Raw genomic sequence first — 27,773 nt, 5'->3', positions numbered from 1 at the left:
TAAGAACTAAATCTGGTAAACTGAAGAAAAGTCTGTTCTGTAGTTACTACAAAAGTCTGTTGTGGAGGTTCTCTAGCTTTTGGGAGTGGGATGCGATCATATTCGACGTTGCGAGGCCAACATTGAGGTGAAAGTCGAAGCCAAGCAGGTCCATTCCACCATGATTCAGTTGAATCTAGTTCATTAGCTTGAAGTCCTCGTGTTCGGTGATCTGCGGGATTATCAGTTCCTGGGCAGTGCTTCCATTGTGATGGTGAGGTGTAAGAGATTATCTCGGTAACACGGTTGCAAACAAAGGTTTTCCAATGGTGTGGTTCGTTGCGAATCCATCCGAGGGTAGTAGTAGAGTCAGTCCATAGTGTGGCCTTTGCTATGTCGCAACTTATGGCTTCACAGACGTACTGTAAGAGCTTTGCTTCTACTAAAGCAGCAAGTAATTCCAGACGAGGTAGCGTGACTCTCTTTATGGGAGATAATCTGGCTTTACTGCATACTAGTTGAACTGTTGTGGCGTTCTCGAATTCCGTAGGAAGGTATAGGGCGGCACCATATGACCGTTCAGATGCGTCACAGAAAACATGAAGTGTAGAGTTCTCAATACCTGAATTCAATGCTCCTATCCATCGTGAAACTGATGTCAGGTAAGTATTTGAGATTGGAACACCACATTAACCATTTCTCGCCTATGTCGTTGGGAAGTGTCTCGTGCCATGCAATACCTCTAGTCCAAGTATCCTGAAAAAGCATCTTTCCGATTATTGTGATTGGTGAGTACAGTCCAATCGGATCATAGATTCTCGAAGTAACTTGAAGTAATTGACGTTTGGTAGTAGGTTGATCTGAGATTATTCTCGGAATATCAACAGAAGTAGTAAGAATATCATACTCAGTATCCCAATTAATACCTGGGACTTGTGGTTTCGTCTGCAATTCTAAATCTTGGGTCTTCCAAATATTTAGAAGTGATGTGGAGTTTGTAGCCCATTTGGACAAAGGAGGTTTGATTACACTAGTTAGTGTGGTAAGCTCTGTGTATATTGTTGAAAGTTCACTTTCATTAGCGACGGAAGTAGCAAAGTCGTCCATGTATGTACATTTATCCATGAGGGCGGTGGCTGAAGGAAACTGGTGTTTGTACATGTATGTATGTATTTATTTACACTGCAAGTGGGCAAGCACCCGGTGGCAGTGGTATACACAATATAAACAATACACAAAAAAATGATAAGCAATACACATGTTACCTAGTTTTCGAAGTGTTGCTGACAGAAGGAAAGGACTACAAGACAGTACAAAGATCATATACAAAATCAAAGATATTAATACATAAAGTCAACAATATTAATACAATGTTCAATCTCCCACATACAGGATGAAACGGAAAGGTTAGTCCAGGATAGTTGCATCCAAGGGCGGCTTTAGGGGTAGTGCCCTTGTGCCATGGCACTGCCTAAATAAAATATAATTAAATCTTATTTTTAACTGTACATTCAGAGCGCTATAAGATCACAGATATTATAAAAAAAATGTGGATTAATCATGGAGTGATTCCAGCAGAACATCGATTTGAACTACTGCCCCGCGCCGTGTCAGAGTTAACAATGCCGTTCGCCCGCTCATGCGCTGTTGCATAGTTGTACATGTTTTTGTCATTCGAGTCAACTTCCAACCAGTGTTGCCAACATATAAATGTACCCCTGTCAGCCCAACACCTTGAAATCCTCAGAATCAGTCAAAATAAAAAAAAAGACCCACTCAATATATCTATATACAAATAAAAAGCAAATTTTAACACAACTTACTTACTAATCTTGACTAAAATAGTAACGATTCGTCAATCTCTGATTTGATTACGAGGAAATCTGAAACAGGGAATTCTTTAACATGGTACATCACAGCCCTGATCCAGATTGCTCAGCCTTATAGGCTTTGACGGCAACAACTTTTATCAAGTCTACTATATTACCATCTAGCGACAGTAGGAGTCACGTCATAACTCTCATATGAATTGCATGGAGCAACTGTACTTCCATATAGTGTTCGTTTCCAGTCGACGGTGGCGAACCTGGTGCTTGTTCTCTTCCACATACAACCGTTTTTAACATTGCGATGGTCAATCTGTTAGATACGTGATCAGGGGGCACAAGCAGGGCTGTTAAAATAAAAAGCAACATCCCCAAAAAATTTAACAATTAAAATTACAGCAGCTAAAAAAAAAGTCAAAAGATGATGTAAATCGTAGATTCCGCCATAAAATCCGTCACTCGTCAAGGACATTCTTTTCCCGACCGTTACGATGAAATTCCGTCAGTTTTGACGGAATTTCCTTCCAATTGGCAACACTGCTTCAAACCTCTTTTTTATTTTCTCAGTTCCAATCACTTCTGTATAGGCATGCGCAAAAGTGTTTTGTAATAATCCATTCGATGGAGTTTCACCAATGCCTTCTCGATCTACAGTAGATCACACGGCACTGAGCTTCACGGTGTGATGCACAGTGGTCTATTTCTCACTTTTACGGGGACATTTGCCCTAAAATCAACCTGCTCAAATTGTAAAACACTGACGTAGAAATATAGCCAGATAGTTGCGTAGCACTTCTAAGTATCTTTTAATAAAATCAGCGGAGATAAAAGAGCAATAACAACAACGTTAAACGGAACAAAATATACACAGCCGTCAGTCGCTGATTGTCAGCGCTTTCAGTTGGTTTTTCGTTTTCTTCTAGCAAGTGCTTACTGTAGTATATTGTGAATATTTGAGTGTCATTATGGCTGCTGGTCCTTCAGGTAAATTATGTACTATTTTTATCAACATCTTTTGATTCTATCACTATAATACGAGGCGCATCCAGAAAGCAAGTTTCCCTATTCTTTAAAAAAAAAAAAAAAGAACACACTTTCAGGAAAACATTTATTGCCAACACGTACAGCAATGTTTCAGCTATTTTTCAACATAGCCACCATCAGAATTGAGACACTGTCATATCGTGGGATCAACTTTTGTATCCCTCTGTCGTAGAACTCTGCCGCCTGTGAATGGAACCAGCGTGTGACAGACGTCTTCAGCTCTTCGTCGTTGCCAAAACGCTCACCGGAGGACAGGAATTTCTTGAGGTGCAAGAAAACGTGAAAATCGCTGGGAGCAAGATCAGGACTGTAGGGTGGATGATCAAACAACTCCCAGCCAAATTCCGCCAAAACAGCTGCTGTGCGCCGAGCCGTATGTGGACGAGCATTGTCATGGAGGAGCACAGCATCTGCAGTAAGCATTCCACGCCTCTTGTTTTGACAGCAGCAATTTTCGCAGTGTTTCACAGTAACGGTCAGCGTTCACTGTTTCACCTCTTGGAAGGAAGTCAATGAGCAGAATGCCCTTCCTGTCCAGAACAGCGTGCACATCACTTTCCGTACCGACAGCGTCTGTTTGAATTTCGTCCTGACTGGAGATTGACTGCTGCTTGGTTTCCGGGGTGAAGTGCGAAATCCAAGTCTCATCGCCCGTGACGATCCTGTCGAGGAACTAGCCGCCGTCATCGTGATACCGTTGAAGAAATGTCAGTGCTGCTCCTAAACGTTGCATTTTGTGTTCGGGTGTCAGGTTTTTCGGCACCCATCTGGCACACACTTTTTTGAACAGCAGGGGTGCTTAGTGACAATTTCATGCAACAAGGATCGCGATATCTGCGGAAAATGGCTGCTCAGCTCCGTAATCGTGAAGCGACGGTTCTCCATGATGCACTGCCACACCAGCTCAACACGATCATCATTGATGAGGGACGGTCCCCACTGCGCTCTTCATCATGGACACTTTGATGACCTTCGGAAAACTGCCTACACCAGCGACGCACCATCTGCTTACACATGATGTTCGGCCCATAGACCTGACAGAGCTGCCGATGAATTTCAATTGGTGCAATGCTTTGTGCGTTAAAGAACTTTATCACCGTCCGAACCTCGCATGCGGCGGGAGAAGGAATAAGAGCTTCCATTTCGGACCACTGCTGCCACGCTACTGGCACCAGGCGGGACCTGTCTGGCTGGCATATGATTGATACGTCATAGATCTGTTACGCATGCGCAATTGACACGGCTAATTACGTTTACTTTCAAGGGAAAAAAATCAGGAAACTTACTTTCAGGATGCGCCTCGTATAATTCGTTTTTGGATTAAGAGAGAAAATGCGTCTCAGCGAGTTTAGAACTAAATTCAACAGGAATGGAAAAAAATAACCCCCTTTCTTTCGCGCTAAAAATTGTTTAATATTCTTCGTTACACCAATATCTATGTAATAAGACCCCTCTTAATGTGCGTGGGTCTGCGGAAGTTAACAATTTTTTATGTTTTACGTTGCCAGGCATGAGTCCGATAGTAACGCGATTGGACATGTTTGAATTACTTTTCAACGGAAGTCTTTTTTCTCGAGCAAATACTATCGATGTAAAGAAGCAAATGGTGGACTTCATAACATCGACAGTTCCTCAAATTAAGGAAGAGGAGATAGGCACTAAAATTTCCCTCTTTTCTAACAAATTGTTACGTCCCACAGTGGTCCAGAATCCATATTTAGAAGGACAAAAGTAGAAAAATGGCATGTAAAAAAATGAAATAAAACCCTTAAATTATTTTTCCTATGTAGCTGAGAAGCATTGAACTGATAATCTTAATCAGCGGAGGTGGCTGCAACGCGAGATAAGAGGTCGGTAACATGCCACATTTCGCCACCCAGCATTCTTACTCAGCAAGTGCCGCGAGTCTGCCGTTTTCTGTGTGCTGTAACTCTGTTGTAAGTTGTCGATTCCATTCATATTTGGTATCAACATGTCAAGTAGTTCTTTGGGTATCTAATACTGTTTGTTTTTGTTACATCTAATGTTATTACAGCAAGTAACTTTAGCATGAATGGACACGGGACAAAATATAAATGTAACCATTGAGTGCAGACTTGACTAAGGTAGAGAAAAAAAAAACACTCTTTGTTCCGTCCCAAAATGATTTTTTTTTTTTTTCACTTCCTCGAGTATTTTACTCTATTTTAAATGCAGTCTTAAGGTGCGCAGATTTGCAGAAGTAATCAATTATGCGCACTCTTCTTTCCAGGTCCAGGAGTGCAATTTTTCTCGATTAGGGCTACAGTTATTTAAATATCTGTGAACTGAATCTGGTTCCGAAGTAAAATTTAGGGAATTCAAGGTGGCAGCTTGTTAATTATGTATCAAATAAGCTTCCCAAGTGCCCAAAAAGTGCAACAGTACCAAAATGATACATTTTCCCCATAAGATAATTTATCGTTGTAGAGCAAAAGGATGAAAATATGAGTTTTCTTTTTAATGAAATGAACATTGTCTTAGCGAACTACTTATTAAATTATGTTCTTATCGTGACAGTAATGAAAATTGAGAGAAAACTTACCTTTGGAAAAAGTCGTGGCTGCCCAAGAAAGCTTTTCCATTATAGCAAGTATGAGGTCGAAACAAAAACAATCCAGAGAATTAGAGCTTGTATACAAAACAAGTTTACTACCTGTCACTATTGTATAACTTTTCATGAAAATCTGTTAGACAGAAGAAAAGTTACTAATTTTGTCTAAATGCATCTCCCTATAAGGGGCAGTTCCTCTTATACCAACGTAATCATAGTTTGTACACAAAACAAATGCACTACGTGTAACTACTGTGTAAAATTTCATAATATCTGTTAGATAGGCGAAAAGTTACTAATTTTGTATAATTGCGCCCCCCACTTAGAGCAACGTAATGAGAGCTTGTATACAAAACATACATGCTACCTGTAACTACTGTGTAAAATTTCATATATATATATATATATATATATATATATATATATATATGTTAGATAAGAGAAAAGTTACTAATTTTGTCTAATTGCGTCCCCTATAAGGGTAGTTCCCCTTAGAGCAACGTAATGAGAGCTTGTATACAAAATGTATATGCTACCCGTAACTACTGTGTAAAATTTCATAAAAAATACATTAGATAGGAGAAAAGTTATTAATTTTGTCTAATTGCGCCCCCTATAAGGGGTAATTTCCCTTATACCAACGTAATCAGAGTTTGTATATAAAACATATTATATGTAACTATTGTGTAAAATATAATAAAAGACTGTTAGATAGGAGACAAGTTACTGATTTTGTCTAATTGTGCCCCCATATAAGGGGTAGTTCCCTTTATGCCAACGTGATGAGAGCTTGTATACAAAACATATATGCTGTCCGTAACTACTGTGTAAAAGTTACTAATTTTGTCTAATTGCTATCCCTATAAGGGGTAGTTCCCCTTACACTAACGTAATCAGAGCTCGTATACAAAACATATATGCTGCCCGTAACTACTGTGTAAAAGTTATTAATTTTGTCTAATTGCTATCCCTATAAGGGGTAGTTCCCCTTACACTAACGTAATCAGAGCTCGTATACAAAACATATATGCTGCCCGTAACTACTGTGTAAAAGTTACTAATTTTGTCTAATTGCTATCCCTATAAGGGGTAGTTCCCCTTACACTAACGTAATCAGAGCTCGTATACAAAACATATATGCTGCCCGTAACTACTGTGTAAAAGTTATTAATTTTGTCTAATTGCTATCCCTATAAGGGGTAGTTCCCCTTACACTAACGTAATCAGAGCTCGTATACAAAACATATATGCTGCCCTAACTACTGTGTAAAAGTTACTAATTTTGTCTAATTGCTATCCCTATAAGGGGTAGTTCCCCTTACACTAACGTAATCAGAGCTCGTATACAAAACATATATGTGTAAAATTTCAAAATAGTCATTGAGATAGGAGTAAAGTTACTAATTTTGTCTAATTGCGCCCCCATGTAAGGGGTAGTTCCCCTTGTACCAACGTAACGAGAATTTGTATACAAAACATATATGCTACCTGTAACTACTGTGTAAAATTTCATAAAAATCTGTTAGGCAGCTGAAAAGTTATTAGTTTGTCCCGCTAAATTTGCATTCTGGACCACTGTGCGATGGTGCAAAGGGCAAGGGGAAAGGTATTATCCGTACTCGATTCGAGATGGCAACACTAAATAACGAATACAAGGTTGCCAGATAAAGGAAACAACCGTCGTACCAACTTATGAAAAATGCCGTAGTTCAGCATAAAATTGTCGTACATTTCTCATCTTACTATTTTTATAGATAGGGTGTACAAACTAATTCACAATACACTAAAAAAAAGTGATTCATAAGTCTATTTATAATTATACCAGCAAATTTTTGTTCATATGAAGAATATTACTAATTATTGTTCACATCCACAATGACATTTAACATTCAAACAAATCACCATTTCTTCATCAACACCACAGTCTAATAGAAAGTCACGCAACTCATACGTATAAAATATGCCAACATTTGACAGCTGGCGCGACAGTAGCCCTCTAGCGGCAGGCAAGTTACAAGTGTGCACACGACATATAACACATCAGAAAACGGGTTTTGCGTAATTTATTTTATATATTTATGTTATACAGTAAGTTTATATGTTCTTATTAATTTTGCTTTAGAAGCCTAGAAGAATTTCACACGCAGTTAATCTACAAGTTTCAGAAGCTGGGAATAAACGTAATTCTTTCTGCTCCTTACAACTGAATCATGGCCCTGATCACGTATCATGGTTTGAAATAATATAATTGTCTGTACGTGGACGGTTAATTCAATTCATTCCTAAATATATTTATGAACCATTGGAACTCTATATTTCCCTTGAGAAGAGTCAAAATGTAGGGCATATCTCGTAGGGTACATCGCGTGGTGAACTCCTCTCCCTATTTCCTGAGAAATTAACTATTTTCCATACCGAAAATTGGGGTAAACTCGGCCGCTGAGGTAAACTTAAAAATAGAAAAGGGGAAGATTTAAACCTTAATTTGGCAGACATTGATTTATGAAGTTCATTATTTTTCCTTTATTATTATTATTATTATTATTATTATTATTATTATTATTATTATTTTGAGTCGCTAATAGTGCTGATATTATGGTTTAAATGTTTATGGAAAGTTTACCGCATTTTACATTACATTTCCAGTTTTCACACTTAAGCTTAATTTTAACTTACCCTACCTATATAATACGTAATTTACATGCACTTACTGTTATTATGACGTAGGTGAGAAGGTGAGAACAAATGAATACAGAATTTTGTTGAAAAAATTGTAACTTCAATTAACTCAGAAAATGTAGGCCTAATTTTATTTTCAGAGCAGAAGTGGTGTAAGTCAAAATGGGTAATGAGGGTTGAAGTAAACATTCTGTAAAATACAGCACAAAGTAGCAGTTAATATTGAATTTATTTAAGCTATTAGTAGTCAGTTCATAGCACGAAGGATATATTAATTGCTACTTTGCACTGTATTTTGCAGAATTTTTACTTTAAACCTCATTACCTAATTTTGACTTATACCACTTCTGCTCTGAACGGCTCAAATAATCACTGGTAATGTAAAATCAACACCAATAACAGTCATGCAAATTATTACAGAAAAGATTGCTTTTTATATTAAATTTAAAAAGGCTCTTTTATTTCTTGAGAACCTAATACGTCTGCCACACATGAATCTACACCAACACATCAGAAATTTATCGACACAGTCTGGATTTATTCAAGAAGTGAATATTTTGCAAAAGGATTATAATACGCCATGAATTCTCGAAAAATTAACACCATAATCCCTACTTGAATGCAATATAACATTCAACTTTTGAAAAATATAAAGAAAAAAAAACACGAATACAAAAATTATGGAATTACTTGCATTAAATCGACCTGGTTGGCGAGTTGGTATAGCGCTGGCCTTCTATGCCCAAGGTTGCGGGTTCGATCCCGGGCCAGGTCGATGGCATTTAAGTGTGCTTAAATGCGACAGGCTCATGTCAGTAGATTTACTGGCATGTAAAAGAATTCCTGCGGGACAAAATTCCGGCACATCCGGCGACGCTGATATAACCTCTGCAGTTGCGAGCGTCGTTAAATAAAACATAATTTATTTATTTATACTTGCATTAAAAACTGTAGATACATTATCCAAAGTCGGAATGGTTACACATTTACACATGATCTCTGCAAAACAATAATATACTGTAACAGGTATTTACTTTGTTTTTTATTTAAACTCTCCTTCCTGACATACAAATAGGTAACTGATAACTAGTAAATGTTTTATAGAACACAATACGTAGGTTACCTACAACAGGTTATGACTGAGTTATGATTTTCTCTTGGTCTTTAGGGAATCTGAAGAACGATAAATTCGGAGATTTAAACTTGTTGTTACTGCAATTTTCGTCATTGCACACATTGACTTTATTCCGACGCATGATTAAAACGTTATTATAACATCTCGCATACCTCTAAAGCACGTGCTGGCTGTATCAACCCTATGACCAGTGCCTTGCCTGCCGCTTGTGCGCTAGTGTCGTGAATGTTGGCAAAAAAAAAGTGTTGAAGTTGCGCGACTGTATATATTAGACTGTGATCAACACTGTGAACTCCGTAAAGCATGCACGATGACGCTTGATAAGAAACAACAACATTATACTGAAAGTCAGCAGAAACTTGTCTTTGGCCAGCGCGACGGAGATATTTAGGCTAATATTAATCAATGCTTCAGCTGATAATTACATGGCATTAATCCACCTGCAGTCCATTCAAATCCGACACCGCTATAATATCGGCGCGTTTAGACTTCTTAATTCTACTGCGGTACTATTTCATTGATAAAAGACTTCTATTGCCGAATATATAAGGAAGATAGCAGCTCTCTGAATTCGTATTACTTTGACATAACCGCGCTGTACAATGAAACCTAGAATTGAAGATGCCCAATTATGAGCTGCATGGCAAGCGTAGCCGTAATATCGATTTTCAGAACATATTTTATACCTTTAAAGCATGTTTTTTTTTTTCATATTAGTCAACGACATACTGAATGAAGAAAACTTGTCTAAAAAGGAACAAATAAAATTAACCTTTGATTTTATTTTAATTGTAGATCAACATAAGTTTCAAAATAACTTCATTTCTTCATTAAAATAAAGAACAAAGTAGCGTACGACATAGAGTTCGGTCGTACCTCATACAATTAGTCAAAAAGTCGTATGCGTACGACTATAGTCGTACGTATGGCAACCTGAACGAATTTTTGTTCCATGCCAGAGTTAACTTTCTTGCCGGCAAATACGTTATTGAAAAGAGCGCGAACATAGGGCAAACAGTGCGGTATTTGGCGTCATATATTATAATTATGCATGTAATGTGGTGTGTTGATGAGAAATAACATGAATAAAATAAATACTCCATTATAAACTACACTTTCTTCATCATAAGAAGATAAACAGAAAGTAAATACATATGGAAAGACTAACTCTAGATTTGAACATAAATATACTGTAAATAAAAGGTGCTAAAATGTTTATGCAAAAAACAAATAGATCTGTTGATGTGATATTAAAAATTCTTTCTTCTGTTTTCCTTGTGTTCTTTTTTATTGTATCTGGCATTATTGGTGTAAGAAAAGTGTGCTGAATTTAGTTCACTTCTAGTAGAAAGATCTCCAATTTTAGCCAGAAAGTCATTGAACTCTTTGCTGAAAATTACACTATTACAGGAAAATAGAATTTAAGTATAGAACAGTTTAGAAAACTTAAAAGTTCCGTGAATTTATCGTATTAAATTATTATTATTTAGGTCTATATAAAAATATTCACTATATAAAACGATACATTATCGTTACTTTTAGTTTCTGACTTTAATGTTCTGGCACTACTCAAAGTGGTTTCAGCCGCCACTAGAAAGTTATACTTTTCGCAATTAAATTTTTCTCTCCACCTTAAAAACAAGAAAACATAAAAAGCACTCCGTGGTGTTCCAACGCATGACCTCACTAATACCAGCCCGGAACGCTACCATCACGCTACAAGTGTAACACTTAGAATACTTTAATTATAACTGTATATAGCAGGCTCGTGATTCAACAACATGTAACATCGCCCGTCTCCGAATTGTAGCGGAGATACCCGAAGGGAACTCAGTATCTATAGAGCAGCCACTTTTTCTTTTGACAGCTGTACATTAACTGACATTTTTCGATTCTTTAGTAATTAGCCCTGGACCTCACAATTGTGTATTGGATCTTAATGGCGATGTCTGGCTTTGTCGCGTGTGAAAAGAAATTCAGAGAGGGGAGAAATGTTGAGAAAGGGGAAATTGCCATAAGGCATGATGGATAAGAATATACATGTAACTATTTTTCGATTATTTTGTTGAAAGTATTTGCAAGCTTCGCTGAGACCACGGTTTACCAATGTATAGGACCTACACCTAGCAAAAGGCAATAATTAAATAAAAATTTGTGTCTCCTTTGGTTCACTTTTTCTAAATAACTACCAGAAATTGCAACATAAGTATGTGCATAATTAAAACGATTACTTACTGATCCAAGGTGATAATATCATAATTTTTGGTATGGGTTCTTGCTAGACGAAGGGCCAAATCATTGGCCTCCGAGCCTGAGTTGACGAAGAAGCAAACGGACAGCGGGTCAGGCATCAGACTCGTCAGTTTGCGGGCGCACAGCACCAATTCATCATGCAGGTAACGGTTGTTCGTGTTAAGAACTGCTACCTGGTCACACGTTGCTCTCACCACATCTGGATGGCAGTGGCCAACTACAGAACACAAGTACAGGACAAATCATGTTTGTAGAAACCTCGTACGTTTTATTTATGCTTCAAGAATACATAGGGTTATCATAAGAAGAAATAATTCTATAGTAAGACATGGAATCTAAAATAAGAGGACATTGATGGTAAAAAAGAAGGGCATTTTAGAAATTGGTCTGCACAAAATTAAAGATAACATAATGGCTCACCTTAGTCAGTTTTCTCACTAGTTGCTGAATCAGTATTATATCTATAGGCTTACTTACCGCTGAAACCCACTCTGTGCAGAACAGTCTGAAGAGATGAATTTATATCTTCTAACAAGTAAATATGAAAAACTTCACATGACATGTTATCTATACCGGTACTAATAATAAATCTGTAGCCGAAATTTTTCTGGTAATTTTCGATTTTCCAAAAATAATTGGTCCTAACATATATAATTAACCACACTGAAACCGAAAATCGCATTTTTGAAATTTTTGTTTGTATGTCTGTCTGGATGTTTGTTACCTTTTCACGCGATAATGGCTACACCGATTTATATGAAAATTGGAATATAAATTAAGTTCGTTGTAACTTAGATTTTAGGCTATATGACATTCAAAATACTTTATTTAAAAGGGGGGGGTATAAGGGGGCCTGAATTAAATAAATGGAAATATCTCGCTTATTATTGATTTTTGTGAAAAATGTTACATAACAAAAGTTTCTTTAAAAATGATTTCCGATAAGTTTTATTCTTCACAAAATTTTGATAGGACTGATATTTAATGAGATAAATGAGTTTTAAAATTAAAATAACGCTATCTAAGACGGTGCAATGAATTAAGAACAAATGACTTCGTCTATAAGGAGCCTTGGACAACAACAATCGAAACAGGGGCCTCGGACATCAACAATCGAAAGCTATTAAACATAGCCTACAGAGAATGTTTCTGTGTTTGTATGAAGTAATATCAGAAGCTAAATTAACCGATTTGTATAATTAATTATTATTTCACCATTGGAAAGTGTAGTTTCTCTAGATAGACATAATGCTATAATGTTATTACAGTAACGTCTGAGTAAATCGATGACAGGTAAGATTAAAATAGCTTCTTATGCACAGAAAATTTGATAGGCTATTTTGTACATTCGTTTTCTGTATTTCTTAAAATAATATTTATGTACACTCATTTTAATCTCAGAGAATTAACGAACAACGAGAGTGTATTGATTTAGTATGCAGTAATAGTACGTTAGCTTAGCAATCCATTATTGTATAATTGAAATTTTAACTATGCTCAATTGAATCGTGTTAAAATATATAAAATATATATGCAATAAATGCAATGCAAAAAAAATTGGGTAATGAGCGAAGCAGATTATCTTGCGCTGTTGTAAAAGTTGTTCCCTGGATCAAACGTCCTATTTTAATTATGTAATTACTTTATATTTATTTCTAACAGGTGCAGCGGAGCGCACGGGTACGGCTAGTTGATAATATATTTCACCATGATGATACCTCTGACCATCTCTGTTAGCTTGCGATTTCTTTTTTTAGTCCATTGGGAAGATATTAGAGAAAATACCCTCTCAATACTTCATTGTGACTTGAGATATAGGAATATAATTGACAATATTTTTAGAAGTTCTGAGTAAGTTTCAGTATTAGTAGAACTATCGGAATTTAAGAATTTGCATCATTGTTTATCTAAAGTTAAATTTTTATCTGATTCAAAATTGACTTGATTGGCATATTTTTGTACATTGCAGAATTGATCAATAGACATTTTTAGATTGTATTAGCCCTAATTCAATGCATGTCAATAGGTCATAAAACTTCATGTTTTTACATATATAGGCCTACATCTTGATTACACAACTTTTAACACTATATCGCTTCGGAAAACGTATTATATATCTTTCTCGTGTTAAATTTTACATTACCTCGTTAACATGTTTCAGCCCGTTATCGGTCATCTTCAGAACTGGTTGTTGCTGGTCTTGGCGCCTTTTGTTTGTGTTTGTGTAGTGTAATGTGGAGTCAAAGAGTGTGTGTGTTCTGAAATTGAGTTGTGTGTTGAGAATTTCATTTGGATCTGTTTTTGTGTGTCTATATATTTCGTATTGTTCTAGTGTGTTTTTATGGCTTTTTGGTTGAATGTGTAGAATTTCTATGTCTGTGTTGATGTCTCCGTAGGCGTGGTTAGCATTTGTGATGTGGTCTGCATATGTGGAAGTGTTTTGTAGTTTTGTTATGGCTGTGGTGTGTTCTTTGTAATGTGTTTGAAACTCAAATGCAACATTTGCAACAACTTTTACATAGGACAGACAGGCAGATAATTTCAAACACGTTACAAAGAACACATCACAGCCATAACGAAACTACAAAACACTTCCACATATGCAGAACATATCACAAATGCTAACCACACCTACAGAAACATCAACAAAGACATGGAAATTCTACACATTCAAGCAAAAAGCCAGAAACTAAACACACTAGAACAATACGAAATATAGCCTATAGACACACAAAAACACATCCAAATGAAATTCTCAACACACAACTTAATTTCAGAACACACACACTCTTTGACTCCACATTACACTACACAAACACACCCCCACAGGAAACATAAACAAAAGGCGCCAAGACCAGCAACAACCAGTTCTGAAGATGGTCGATAACAGGCAGAAACATTTTAACGAGGTAATGCAAAATTTAACACGAGAAAGACACATAATACGTGTTTCATGCTTTTTATGTCCTTGAGCTTCAACCATTGAAAGCAGTCAAATTCTTTCTTAGGCTTTGATCATTTCTTGAGATATTATTCTAAGCACATTTCATAGAAATTAATTACATTTCCATGAAAATGTTTACATTCTGGGTGGAATCCATTTTCAGAAATTGACCTGAATGACTGTTTAACTTTGGTGGAAGAATTGATATTCCAGCCAACATGGAAACAAACGAGAATTGACATAAGCAAATCATAGACTTCGACACAGAGTGCAAATTGACGGGGGAATGACAGGTATCGTCCCCCCTGAAGAATCTGGTGTCCCTGCCAGGGACGAGAGACACATGCGCCACGGTCAACTCAAATGACCTCCGATATAATAATGTACTAGGTGCGCCACGACTTCCGACCCGTGAAAGTGTTAAATGCGCCACGATTCCCAGTTCAAGATAGTGTTAGATGCGCCAAGGTTTCATAACTGTCTAATGACCTATCATGTCCCTTTAAACTTTACCACATTTAGGACTGACTACGAAACTACGTAGGAGTGGCTGTCAAAATTTGTTAAACTGCTTTAGCGAATATTTTTTGTCAATATTGATATCATGCATTTGAGTTTAGAGTCTCTCTTTGATAAGATGACTTTTTTTTTCATAAAACTTGCTCATATCATTCTGTTTACAGCGTACTGTTACTTCAAAATCGTAATGCGCTTGTACTTGTCACGGACTTTACGAATGCTTCTCACTGGTAAATGGTGATGACTGCTTTGGATTTTTACATATTATATTAAGGTTTGGAACAGCAATAGGATGTCAGTGAAGATGACTATCATCGGATGGTTGTGATGAAAGGAAGAATTGAACTTTGAATGGAACAATTCTACGGAATTTGTGGTTTATTTCATCTAACAAGCAACTGTTCTCATGGGGGCAGATAAAAAGGTTATTTTTTTTCCACCATGTTAATAATGTCAAAAGAAGTGCTTATACAAATTTTGGCCACTCGACCGCAATTACGAGACCGCCTAGAAAGTGATTTTCCCTGGGGTCGTTTATAGAAATAAGCACAATTGCATACAAATATTTATTGAAACAGATACAGCAACTGTTGCGCTATTTGACAACATATCCCCCACTGGAATTGAAACATTTGTCGTACCATAGGATCAATTTTTGTGTCGTAGAATTCAACCGCCTCAGATCGGAACCAACGTTTGACTGCGTCTGCACCTCTCTCTGTCGATCCCATGATATGAGAAATGTCTCAATTCCGAAGGAAAATATGTTGAAAAATAGCTCAACAATTGCTGTGTCCGTTCCAATAAATTTGTCCAATGAAATTGTGTTTTTTTATGTTAGCGGCCCCTTGCGAACTTATTTTTTTTACGGCTCTCGTAATTGCTGTCGAATGGCCAAAATTTGTATAAGCACTTCTTTTGATATTATTAACATGGTGGAAGAAAAACGTCAGAACGTTTTCCTGCATTCTAGTGGGGAGAGGGACTTGGCGTATGAAGAAATATAGGCCTAGTTCTCGAATATGTAATCGCAAAAGGAATTTATTCTGTCTCTTTCAGATTTGCTAGTCATCAAGTCATATGTGAAAAAGCACTCATCAATGTCTTCAATTTGTAGGAATGGAAGTCCCAAAGAATAGCCCAAAAATCTGCAAGACTCAAGCTGGCCTTCTGTGCCCCCGGTTGCGGGTTTTGATTCCAGCCCAGGTCGATGACATTTAAGTGTGCTTAAATGCAACAGGCTCATGTCACTAGATTTAGTGGCATGTAAAAGAACTTCTGCGGGACCAAATTCCGGCACACTTGCGACGCTGATATAACGTCGGCAGTTGCGAGCGTTGTTAAATAAAACATAATTTAAAAATTTATTTTAGGTGCTGTGGCGCAATTAGAGTTATTCTACCTGCAGTAACTGCTCTTGTCGCGTGGCACACATTTGAGGATTAAAATCCAAACCGTGGTTTATACATTCCCAATGACAATATTAATCCTCTTCAGGTACCCAATGTGTAGTTTCCGTACTTTATATTTTATTAATGCAACACATAACAACGATTCTTCTTTCTTCTTTTAATCTAAGTTGAACGCGACAACAATATGACTATTATACTCGTAATACTGAATCTCCAGCCAAGAAAAGAACAGAAAATTACACATATGAAGAAACTTTACATGGAAGTGTTACATGGGAGCAAAAGATAGGCTAAGATTGTAAAGGTTATGTTTTTTTTTCAAATAGTAATAATAATTCCTACCATATTATAGAATTTTGGTTTTAATTATTAGGCCTAAACAGAAGGGGTGCGGGTTCCAGCGGAAGTGCGTTTGTTACCATAATCAATGCCATAATCATTGTGTTTTATTCATGTATAACTGCACATGAAGTATAGGTGGCAATTATTTTTGTATCATATTAGTGTGCTTTCAATTTGTTGTGTACATTATTAGCTCCCATTATTAGTGAATATTTCGGTAATTTGTTAGAAATAATACATGTTACCCCAGATCACATATACGTGGTGTGCTTGCGCATGGTTCTTCAGAGACTTGGGGAGAATCGATACACAGCATGCAATGCATGTGACTGGCAGTGTAAACAGATTGCGACCAGTTGAACGTAGTCAGTGTGAGAGGAAGTGTCACAGTGCAATGGAGCAACATGTAAACATCCATTTCTGCTACAAATTGGGGAAGACTGCAATGGAGACACATGGAATGTTGGTGCAGGTGTACGGGAGGGAAGCCGTGAGCAGAAAATGTGTTTACGAATGGTTTAAACGCTTCCGTGAAGGGAAGGAAACAATTGAGGATGAGCCACGTTCAGGTCGGCCATCGACAAGCAGAACCCCAGAAATGATCGAGAAAGTGCGACAAATGCTGGCACAAGATCGGCGACTGACTCTAAGATTAATTGCGGAGGAATTGGACATTAGCCAAGGACACGGTGCACACCATCGTCCGCGATGATTTGGGTAAGCGGAAGATCTGCTTCCGATTTGTGCCGCACAAGCTCACAGACGAGCAGAAAGCAAAACGGATGGAAACTTCTGGTGATTTCATTTCCATGTGTGACCAGAATCCATTGCTTCTGAAAACCATCGTCACGGGAGATGAGACCTGGTGCTACCAGATCGATCCGGAATCAAAACGGCAATCGATGTCGTGGTGTTCACCGACTTCCCCGCGACCAAAAAAATAAAGCCGTCTGCAAAAATCCAAGGTGAAAACACTGTTGATCGCTTTCTTCGACAACAACGGCATCATCCACAAGGAATTTGTTCCTGCAGGTCAACCCATTAATGCTGCAATTTACCAGTCCGTTTTAAACCGATTGCTACAGCGTATCCTGCGGGTTCGGCCAGAGTTGCACAGGACTGGAAAATGATGCTGCTCCATGACAATGCCTGCACACTGTGCGATCCGTGTGCGCCAATTCCTGGCTCAGAAGATGGTAACTGTTCTTGAACACCCTCCGTACTCCCCTGATCTGGCCGCCTTCAAGCGGGGAAACAGGAAGAAGTCCGCAGGAACCAGATCAGGGGAGTACGGTGGCTGCTCAAGAACAGTTACCATTTTCTGAGCCAGGAATTGGAAAAGTTCGGTGAATGCTATCAGAAAACAAACAAAACAAAGATACAAAGAAATTTTCTTTATTGCCCTTCAAAATAGTCGCCACCCGCTACAAAACACTTTTGATAACGTTCGTACAGCTTCTGGAAACTATCAGCAAAGGCCTCCTGTGGAATCGATCGTAGAATGGCTGTCACACAATTTTTTTTTGGCATTCACGTCCGCAAAACGCTCACCTTTTATGGCCGCCTTCAAGTGGGGAAACAGGAAGAAGTCCGCAGGAACCAGATCAGGGTAGTACGGATTGTGTTCAAGAATAGTTACCATCTTCTGAGCCAGGAATGGAAAAGTTCGGTGAATGCTATCAGAAAATAAACCAAACAAAACAAAGATACAGACAAATTTTCTTTATTGCCCTTCAAATAATCGCCACCCGCTACAACACACTTTTGACAACGTTCGTACAGCTTTTGGAAACTATCAGCAAAGGCCTCCTGTGGAATCGATCGCAGAACGGCTGTCACACGATCTTTGATGGCATTCACGTCCGCAAAACGTTCACCTTTCATGGCCGCCTTCAAGCGGGAAACAGGAAGAAGTCCGCAGGATCCAGATCAGGGGAGTACGGAGGATGTTCAAGAACAGTTACCATCTTCTGAGCCAGGAATTGACGCACACGGATCGCACAGTGTGCAGGGGCATTGTCATGGAGCAGCATCATTTTCCAGTCCTGTGCAACTCTGGCTGAACCCGCAGGATACGCTGTAGCAATCGGTTCAAAACGGACTGGTAAATTGCAGCATTAATGGTTTGACCTGCAGGAACAAATTCCTTGTGGATGATGCCGTTATTGTCGAAGAAGGCGATCAACAGTGTTTTCACCTTGGATTTTTGCAGACGGCTTTTTTTTTTTTTTTGGTCACGGGGAAGTCGGTAAACACCACGACATCGATTGCCGTTTCGATTCCGGATCGATCTGGTAGCACCAGGTCTCATCTCCCGTGACGATGGTTTTCAGAAGCAATGGATCCTGGTCACACATGGAAATGAAATCACCAGAAGTTTCCATCCGTTTTGCTTTCTGCTCGTCTGTGAGCTTGTGCGGCACAACTCGGAAGCAGATCTTCCGCTTACCCAAATCATAGCGGACGATGGTGTGCACCGTGTCCTTGCTAATGTCCAATTCCTCCGCAATTAATCTTAGAGTCAGTCGCCGATCTTGTGCCAGCATTTGTCGCACTTTCTCGATCATTTCTGGGGTTCTGCTTGTCGATGGCCGACCTGAACGTGGCTCATCCTCAATTTTTTCCTTCCCTTCACGGAAGCGTTTAAACCATTCGTAAACACATTTTCTGCTCACGGCTTCCCTCCCGTACACCTGCACCAACATTCCATGTGTCTCCATTGCAGTCTTCCCCAATTTGTAGCAGAAATGGATGTTTACACGTTGCTCCATTGCACTGTGACACTTCCTCTCACACTGACTACGTTCAACTGGTCGCAATCTGTTTACACTGCCAGTCACATGCATTGCATGCTGTGTATCGATTCTCCCCAAGTCTCTGAAGAACCATGCGCATGCGCAAGCACATGCGCCAAGTTGCCGTTCGGATATGACACCATTCACTGAACGTTTTAGACACACCACGTATAACAGATTGCTCATCCCTATGTTAAAATCGGTAGCACTTTGAAGAGAACAACCGCCAGGATCGCCACCCGTCCGCCGTAAACGAACACGATATGGCAGTACAGTTGCTAATGCAATTAAAATGGAAGTTATGACGTGACTCCTTATGTAACAACTAGATGGTAGCATAGTAAACCTGACAAAAGTTGTTACCGTCAAAGCCTGTAAGGCCGAGCAATCTGGGTATATAATGATCTAGGATGTTATTTCACGGACGTAGGCTTCAAATTCCGGGTTGAAGGCACAATAACTCATTTTTAAAAAAGTTAGCCGATATTGATAATAATGAATGGTGTCTTTGACCTGGGATTTCTAACCGACATTAGTAAAGTCAGGTGCACTGTTCCTAGTAAATTACCAATATTTCAATATATGTTAGGCCTACGTATTTTACTGGTAATAAATGAGCGGATATTTTGCAATAGACCTATAATGTCATGTAAATCACAGATAATTTTTTTAAAGAACAGCATGAGGTGGAGAGATGTTTTCGCTAAAATTCAATATCTGTTGTTGCTACCAGTTCTCCTATAGTCACTCACTAATAATGCACATTCGACACCTCGTAAAATAACACAGAAGTAGCAGATATTAAGTTGTTTCCGCAGTTAACAAAAGTGTTTGTCATATTTTCAATTTTAGATATTTTGGAAATATTTTTGTAACTTACAACCAATCACCGTTTCCCTCCTAGCTCCCACAATTTTAAAAATATTTTAATCTCTTTTGTCCGGTCCATTCCAGAAGTTTGTGGCAACAACGTGAATCAATATCATTAAGTTATTATTTGCAGTGTAAAGTGCAGCCTAACTAGTATTTGTGGGGTTGGAAAAGGCTTCTGACAGAGTGATTGCAATAACTTTATGGGGATCGTGAAGATAATTGGTATGATTTGGAAAGAGAGGGTGCTATATTCAGTAATCATTATATGAAACGAGTCCAAGTCAGGATAGGAGAAGAAATATCAGAAGGAAGTGAAATTGGAAGATGAGTTATACAAGGATGCCCTTTATCACCTACCCTGTTCAACATCTACTTTGCAGATTTAGTGAAGACTGTTTTCAGAACAAGAGAGAGGTGACAGTAGGAGAAAGAAGAATAAAATCCATAACGTTTTCTGATTATACAGAGTTGGTAGCAGAAGAGGATATGAGACTAATTGATATGGTTCTAAACTTAAATGACAACTGTGAGCAGTATGGGATGAAGGTAAATACAAGCAAGACGTAGACCATGAATACCGGTAGAGAAATAAAAGAAGGCAAACATGCAAATTCGAAATGAGGCAGTAGAAAAGTGGAGAGCTTCAAATACTTCAGGTGCACTATATACATTTGAAATGTGGCTATGGAGAAGAATGGAGCGTGTGAAATGAACACAAAATAAGAAATGAAGCTGTACTAGGAACAATGATTGAAGAAAGAATAATGCTAGAACTGATCAGGAAGAGAAAGAGAAATTAGCTGGGTAACTGGCTAAGAATAAAATCCCTGTTGAAGGATGCACTGGAAGGAATGGTGAACGGGAGAAAAGTTTGAGACAGAAGAAGATACCAGATGATAGACAAAATTAAGATAATTATGTGGATATTACGCGGAGCCTATGAAGAAGGCAGAAAATAGGAAAGATTGGAGAATGCTGAGTTTGTAGTGAAAACCTGCTCTCGGGCAGAGGCTGAGAGAGAATGATACTTGCGCACGGCCAGCACATTTTTACTTCCACCACGGTTCCATCGCTGTTTCCGTCCTGGTACCCACCCCATGTGTCTGTCAAAGACGTATTCACGTCAAGAAATTAAATCCTAGTTTAGCTGTTAGAGATATAATTTTTCTGGTTACTTAAGATAAAATTAATGGCAATGACTTTATTACAAAGTATTTGTAGGCCTAATGTCGGTGTATAATAAAGAAAATTAACAACTTTTGAATTAAAAACATGTTAATCTAAAAACAAAGTCCTTACAGTTCATATCACGTTTATGTACATTACATTTCACTCCAATTATTTTCACTTCTGTGATTATAAATGCATTTTTTTTAATAATTGCTTGCCAATTGTATTGTCATAGCTGTTTATTAATTTATTCCTAACAAAATAATTTATTAGGCCGCGTAGAAAATCTTGGAAAAAAATAGTTTTCACGCGATTTTTTTTTAATAGGGGGACATCTGATTCGAAGTGAAATTTTAATGTCAAGTAGAGTAAATATCTCATGCTTACATGTTAATTATTGTACCAGTGCACTTCATTTTAAACCAGGTACTCAGCTTTGAAGCCGTTAGCCTTGTGAATTTACAGTATATTTAATTCCCCTGTAGATTACGTGGAATTTATATAACATATTTTTTATTTTAGTAGGTTATTTTACGATGCTTCATCTTAGGTTATTTAGTGTCTAAATGAAATGAAAGTGATAATCGGTAAAATGAGTCCGGGGTTCAGCATCGAAAGTTATCCAGCATTTACTCATATTGGGTTGAGGGAAAACCCCGGAAAAAACCTCAACCAGGTAACTTGCCCCGACCGGGAATCGAATCCGGGCCACCTAGTTTCGCGTCCAGACGCGCTAACCGTTACTCCACAGATGTGGACTGTATAAAATATGTATCATATAATTTACGCGGCCAACACTGCTCGTTGTAGCATTGAAAGGTTTATGGGTACAAGGTCGGATAAAGTAAATCTCTAAATAAGTACATGACGCTGAAGGTACCAAGGTTGGAATAATAATGGAAAAGTTCGTGTGCTGAGTTGTAAATCATTAATAGCCTGAATAGTGACTTCATGTTATCTAACTAGACACTTGAACCGAAAGCAGAGAACATAATAGGAGTTGCAGCATACTTACCATGAGCCACATTGTTGATGCAGTCGAGGTACTCTTCACCCTTCTCATCGTACATATACTGGCCCAATGCCCTGACGATCTTGATAGGGTCGGAACGGAAAAACAGCTTGCACGATTGCCTGCAAGCACACAGTCCTGACAGAGAAACAGTACAAACAACGTTAGAGTAAACTTTATTAATTACACGCAAGTAAAAGTATGAATACAAAACAGTCCCCTGCGATGGCTGAGTGCCCAGACCTTCAGTCTGTCACGCAAGCGGTCCGAGTTCGACTTCCGGTCAGTTCTGGGATTTTTCATTGTGACGGACAAGGTCACAGTGAGGTTTTATCGAGGTTTTCCCATTTCCCAATATTAGGCATCTACATTTCCGTCAACATTTATCTATTTCGTCATAATTTCATAGCATTCCCCAAACACCGACTGGCGATGCACAGAGGAGACTGGCCTAGGAACGAGAGAGGTTCCCTGCTCGAAACCTGGGTACGCAGCGAATCTTAAGCCTATATTACTTACTTACTTACTTACTGGCTTTTAAGGAACCCGGAGGTTCATTGCCGCCCTCACATAAGCCCGCCATTGGTCCCTATCCTGAGCAAAATTAATCCATTCTCTATCATCATATCCCACCTCCCTCAAATCCATTTTAATATTATCTTCCCATCTACGTCTCGGCCTCCCTCAAGGTCTTTTTCCCTCCGGCCTCCCAACTAACATTCTATATGCATTTCTGGATTCGCCCATATGTGTTACATGCCCTGCCCATCTCAAACGTCTGGATTTAATGTTCCTAATTATGTCAGGTGAAGAATACAATGCGTGCAGTTCTGTGTTGTGTAACTTTCTCCATTCTCCTGTAACTTCATCCCTCTTAGCCCCAAATATTTTCCTAAGAATCTTATTCTCAAACACCCGTAGTCTCTGTTCCTCTCTCAAAATGAGAGTCCAAGTTTCACAACCATACAGAACAACCGGTAATATAACTGTTTTATAAATTCTAACTTTCATATTTTTCGACAGCAGAATGGATGATAAAATTTTCTCAACCGAATAATAACAGGCACGTCCCATATTTATTCTGTGTTTAATTTCCTCCCGAGTATCATTTATATTTGTTAAACCTATATTACACTATCAAATTTCTGTGTCACAGAAATTTGATAAAGTATGTATGATAAAATCTTTTATAGTGTAATATAGCATCTTTGATCACATCTAGCTGTGACGTAGTTCTGTGATAAAAGTTATGGTCATCATCATACCTTTGATAAAATCTGTGACTGAGAAGAAAGAAAATAGCGAACATTAAGTACACAATACATGATCTGTGAAAACCACAAAATTTTAATATTACATTATGAATCACATGAAATATTTCATCTTTCATTATTAAATACTTAGTATGTGTGTATATATATGATTTCGCACCTTCATACTGAAGTTCTCTCAGTAAAGTTTGATGGATTCCTTTTTGTACCTTTTCTCCCTACCCTAATCTCTAACGCAAATCGTTCTTAGAGTGTAAATCTACTAACAAAAAGGAAATTTTACAGGGGAAACAAAAAAACTTAATATAAATTAACTCTGGCTTTTGGATTTTGTCCTAAAGTTCCAGAGTTAATTTATACTCAGTTCCCCCCCCCCCTGTAAAATTTTCTTTTTTTTGGTTAGCAGGTTTACTCTCTAAGCCGATGAAATACATTTTTTCTTTGATTTCTTCTTTAGTATTAATGCAATAACCATTACTATATTTACAGTTACAACAAGCATAGAACTGTTGTGTATCCATTATTTATTAGATTTGTAATTAAAGATATGATCAAAGTTTTAACATAGTGTAATATAGTCAAAATCTTACATTTGATCATATAATATTTGATCAAAAATTTTATCACATTCTGTGGCACAGAAATTTGATAGTGTAATATCGGCCTTAGTGTAGTCAGGCGGTGTGGGTTTGGAACTGCGTATAGCTTAAGGGTTAGCGCAATAGATTTTGCGGAACGTAGTACCCCCCTCCCGAAATTCCATTACATATATATAGCGCTTTTTTTTCAGCCGGAACGGTCCGGAACGCGTTCCGGTAAACTTTTTGCCATTACAAATTCCAACGAGATATATTTTATAAGCGAAAATTAAAATTGCCGCCACTACCGAGTCCAAGAGTTTACATTTTCTCATTATTATCGTTGGTGCAAAAGTAACTCATGCAATCTAGTGCTGCCATCTTCCGTTATTGATCCTGAAACTACAGCTCGAAATCGCAAAATTTCCGTTAATAATAATAATAATAATAATAATAATAATAATAATAATAATAATAATAATATACTAATGATAGCATAATAATATTAACAAGGAGCATCCTGAATTAAATGAAGCACGATCACTTAAAATAACACATTGTTAAATGTACCTTGGCTATTTTTAAGTGATCAGCCAGATCAGGCAGTTATTTTATTATTTACTTCCAATAGCGAAGTATTCCTAAAACCTGCATTATAATAGGCCTATAGTGAGGGACATATACATGGCCCAGTGTATATTTATTTGTTCCAAAACCTCCAATGCTACAAAACCAGTAATATACACGACACTTGGCCGTGAAGTATATACTTTAGTACTGTCCTAGATCATACCCAGTTTGCTCGGCCTTATAGGCTTTGACGGTAACAACTTTTGTCAGGTTTACTATGCTGCCATCTAGTTGTTACATGAGGAGTCACGTCATAACTCCTATTTGAATTGCATTAGCGGCTGTACTGCCATCTCGTGTTCGTTTACGGCGGACGGGTGGTGATCCTGGCGGTTGTTCTCTTCAAAGTGCTACCGATTTTAACATAGGAATGATCTATCTGTTATATATATATATATATATATATATATATATATATATATATATATATATGATCTAGGGTACTGTACAATATGACTGAAACTGTTATGTCTTCATGTGAATATTTATTTATAAGTAATGTGCATTTTTTACTTACATCGTCCTCCCTATTTTTTGGTGCGCTCACGCCAGCCCCCCCCCCCCAATTTGAAAGTTCTGGCGCCGCCACTGCATATTTCTATGAAGTAACAGACGAAGGATCAATGTATTAAATGTTAAATGTTATGTTTTATTTATCGACGCTCGCAACTGCAGAGGTTATATCAGCGTCGCTGGGTGTGCCGGAATTCTGTCCCGCAGGAGTTCTTTTACATGCCAGTAAATCTACTGACATGGGCCTGTCACATTTAAGCACACTTAAATGCCATCGACATGGCCCGGGATCGAACCCGCAACCTTGGGCATAGAAGGCTAGCGCTATACCAACTTGCCAAACAGGTCGACCCAATGTATTCAACGTGACCTTGAATTGGAGCGTTTAGCATCATCTAGCGATACGGGAGAGAGGGGGGGGGGGATTTGAAGCAAGAATTGGCGGGTCGAGCGGCAGCCGAGGCAGTAAAACTAATGAATGCGAAGCGATAGAAAGTTCGTAATGATGTGAAACGATTCGTAACGAATCATGTTAAATCTCAATTGGGCAATAATCAGTAGTCGACAAGTTACATAAATAGGAAAAATTTGCGGGTGAAAAGAGAATATTCATAATGTCGAAGCATATGCAGCGCAAATAGGAGCGGGCGTATAAGCAACGGATACCTTATCAACATTCCATCATGAGAGACGTATTCACACATAAAATTTGCGGCTGCACCTTTGATATAGCCTACTTCGATCTTTTTTGTACTTTTGCTTCGTTTCTGTTGCATTTATCCGTGGTGCAATTTATAACCTGAAGTGCAAGGTTGTTGTATCATTTTAGTCTAGGTTTCCTTACGTATTTAATACGTTAATTCTTATGTTTGTAGGTCTATGAAAGCCACATAAATCATGGTGTGAACTGGCTATACATGTTTCGTTTTGTCTGTTTTTCTTTATGTTGATTTAACCTTACAATCAAACAGTATTTATTATTGTAAGATAAATTGACATTGAAAACCTGTCTTGTGTATGCAGAAACAAAATCTGAAAACAGTTAAAAGACATTGACCGAATAAGATAAATGCAGGAACTACTTCCATCATAGGTGGAGATACGGGTGAGGGGAGGTATGGGGAATATTGCCCTCCCCCGGGTCAAAGTTGATACAGGTTACTGTTCCTCTCTAGCATTAGGGATGAAGAAAGCATAATTCTGAGGAATTATAATAGGTTCATTTTCAAACTAATATACAAATCAACGTTCATGTAAACTTTATGTTTGTAAATATTATTGGCATTCATTATGCGACTTTCCTGCATAGTGTGGAACATTTTGTAGAGAGAGTTCAATCAGTTCACTTCATGTGACAATGATTTCGCGAAATATCCGTTCTTTTTCAGAGAACAAAATGAAAGTAAACGTACTGTATTACTAATAATGAAGAACCTGTTAATATTGAGAATAAGAGAGTTGGAGCACCTGAAATTACTGCGGGTGATCATAGTTAACCTACAACGACTAAAGTGTAATATATTACTAGTCAGCGATGTACGCATGGAGTGGGAAAGGAACTGGCCACCCTACCCCATTATCTCCTGGCTTAATTGCCTCATAAGTGGTGTATTATTGGCATCACTTATGAGGTTCCAATCTATCTTCGGCAGTTCTCTAAACAACTAAAATTATTTTCACTCAGACCGGTTATTTAGTTCTGACAGCTCAGCGACGCGAAAGAGGGGAAGTAATAGGAGTAGTGGGGAGAGTTCCGGAGTAGAGATAAGGGCGAGTAAAGAAATGCAGTACAGCTTAACTCTACTGGAAACACACAGCACTACCGCATGAGTGACATCCGATCGCTCGGAATGGAGGCGACAGACTATCACTAACCTGAACACCCCTTGGCGTAACTAAATAGACTCGCCTGATTTAGGCGCACATTGTCGGCGACTGTCAGGACTAAATAATCTTACTGTAGTTCATAAGTCTCATCTTCTTCGTGGCTACAGTATTTTGTCTGACGTATGTAATGTTTAATTTACCATAAATGATAGCGACTAAGTCTTAACTTAACAATTGGGTAACGTTGCTTAAGCGCAAATGGCTCGTGTTGTTCTGGGCGGCTAGAAGTCGCGACCTCCATGAACGAAGTCGTGTGAAAAGAGATAAAAGTGACCATGCAAGTGATAAAAAATGGCAAAGTGGATAAATATGAAGCATCCTAAAGAATCAGTGATGGCA

The 27,773-nt window shown here is 38.1% G+C and overlaps 1 protein-coding gene across 2 annotated transcripts in view; it reads right to left on the bottom strand.

The window, feature by feature from the left end:
• The window catches only part of LOC138698192 (5-phosphohydroxy-L-lysine phospho-lyase), a 167,427-nt gene that overhangs the window by 52,990 nt on the left and 86,664 nt on the right, over positions 1-27,773 (bottom strand). The window contains exons 2-3 of one of the 2 annotated variants that reach the window (XM_069823954.1): positions 22,559-22,677; positions 11,471-11,705 (exon numbers count right to left, since the gene is read on the bottom strand). In XM_069823954.1, the coding sequence (XP_069680055.1) occupies positions 11,471-11,705; positions 22,559-22,677 (354 nt within the window). Of the gene's footprint in view, positions 1-11,470; positions 11,706-22,558; positions 22,694-27,773 lie in introns of both variants that reach the window. The other variant, XM_069823955.1, reaches the window with a different exon arrangement.

This window comes from Periplaneta americana, chromosome 4 (genome assembly GCF_040183065.1).
Source record: "Periplaneta americana isolate PAMFEO1 chromosome 4, P.americana_PAMFEO1_priV1, whole genome shotgun sequence".
Classification (NCBI taxonomy): domain Eukaryota; kingdom Metazoa; phylum Arthropoda; class Insecta; order Blattodea; family Blattidae; genus Periplaneta; species Periplaneta americana.
Note: the sequence above shows the minus strand (reverse complement) of the source record. Positions and strands in the feature narration are given on the sequence as shown.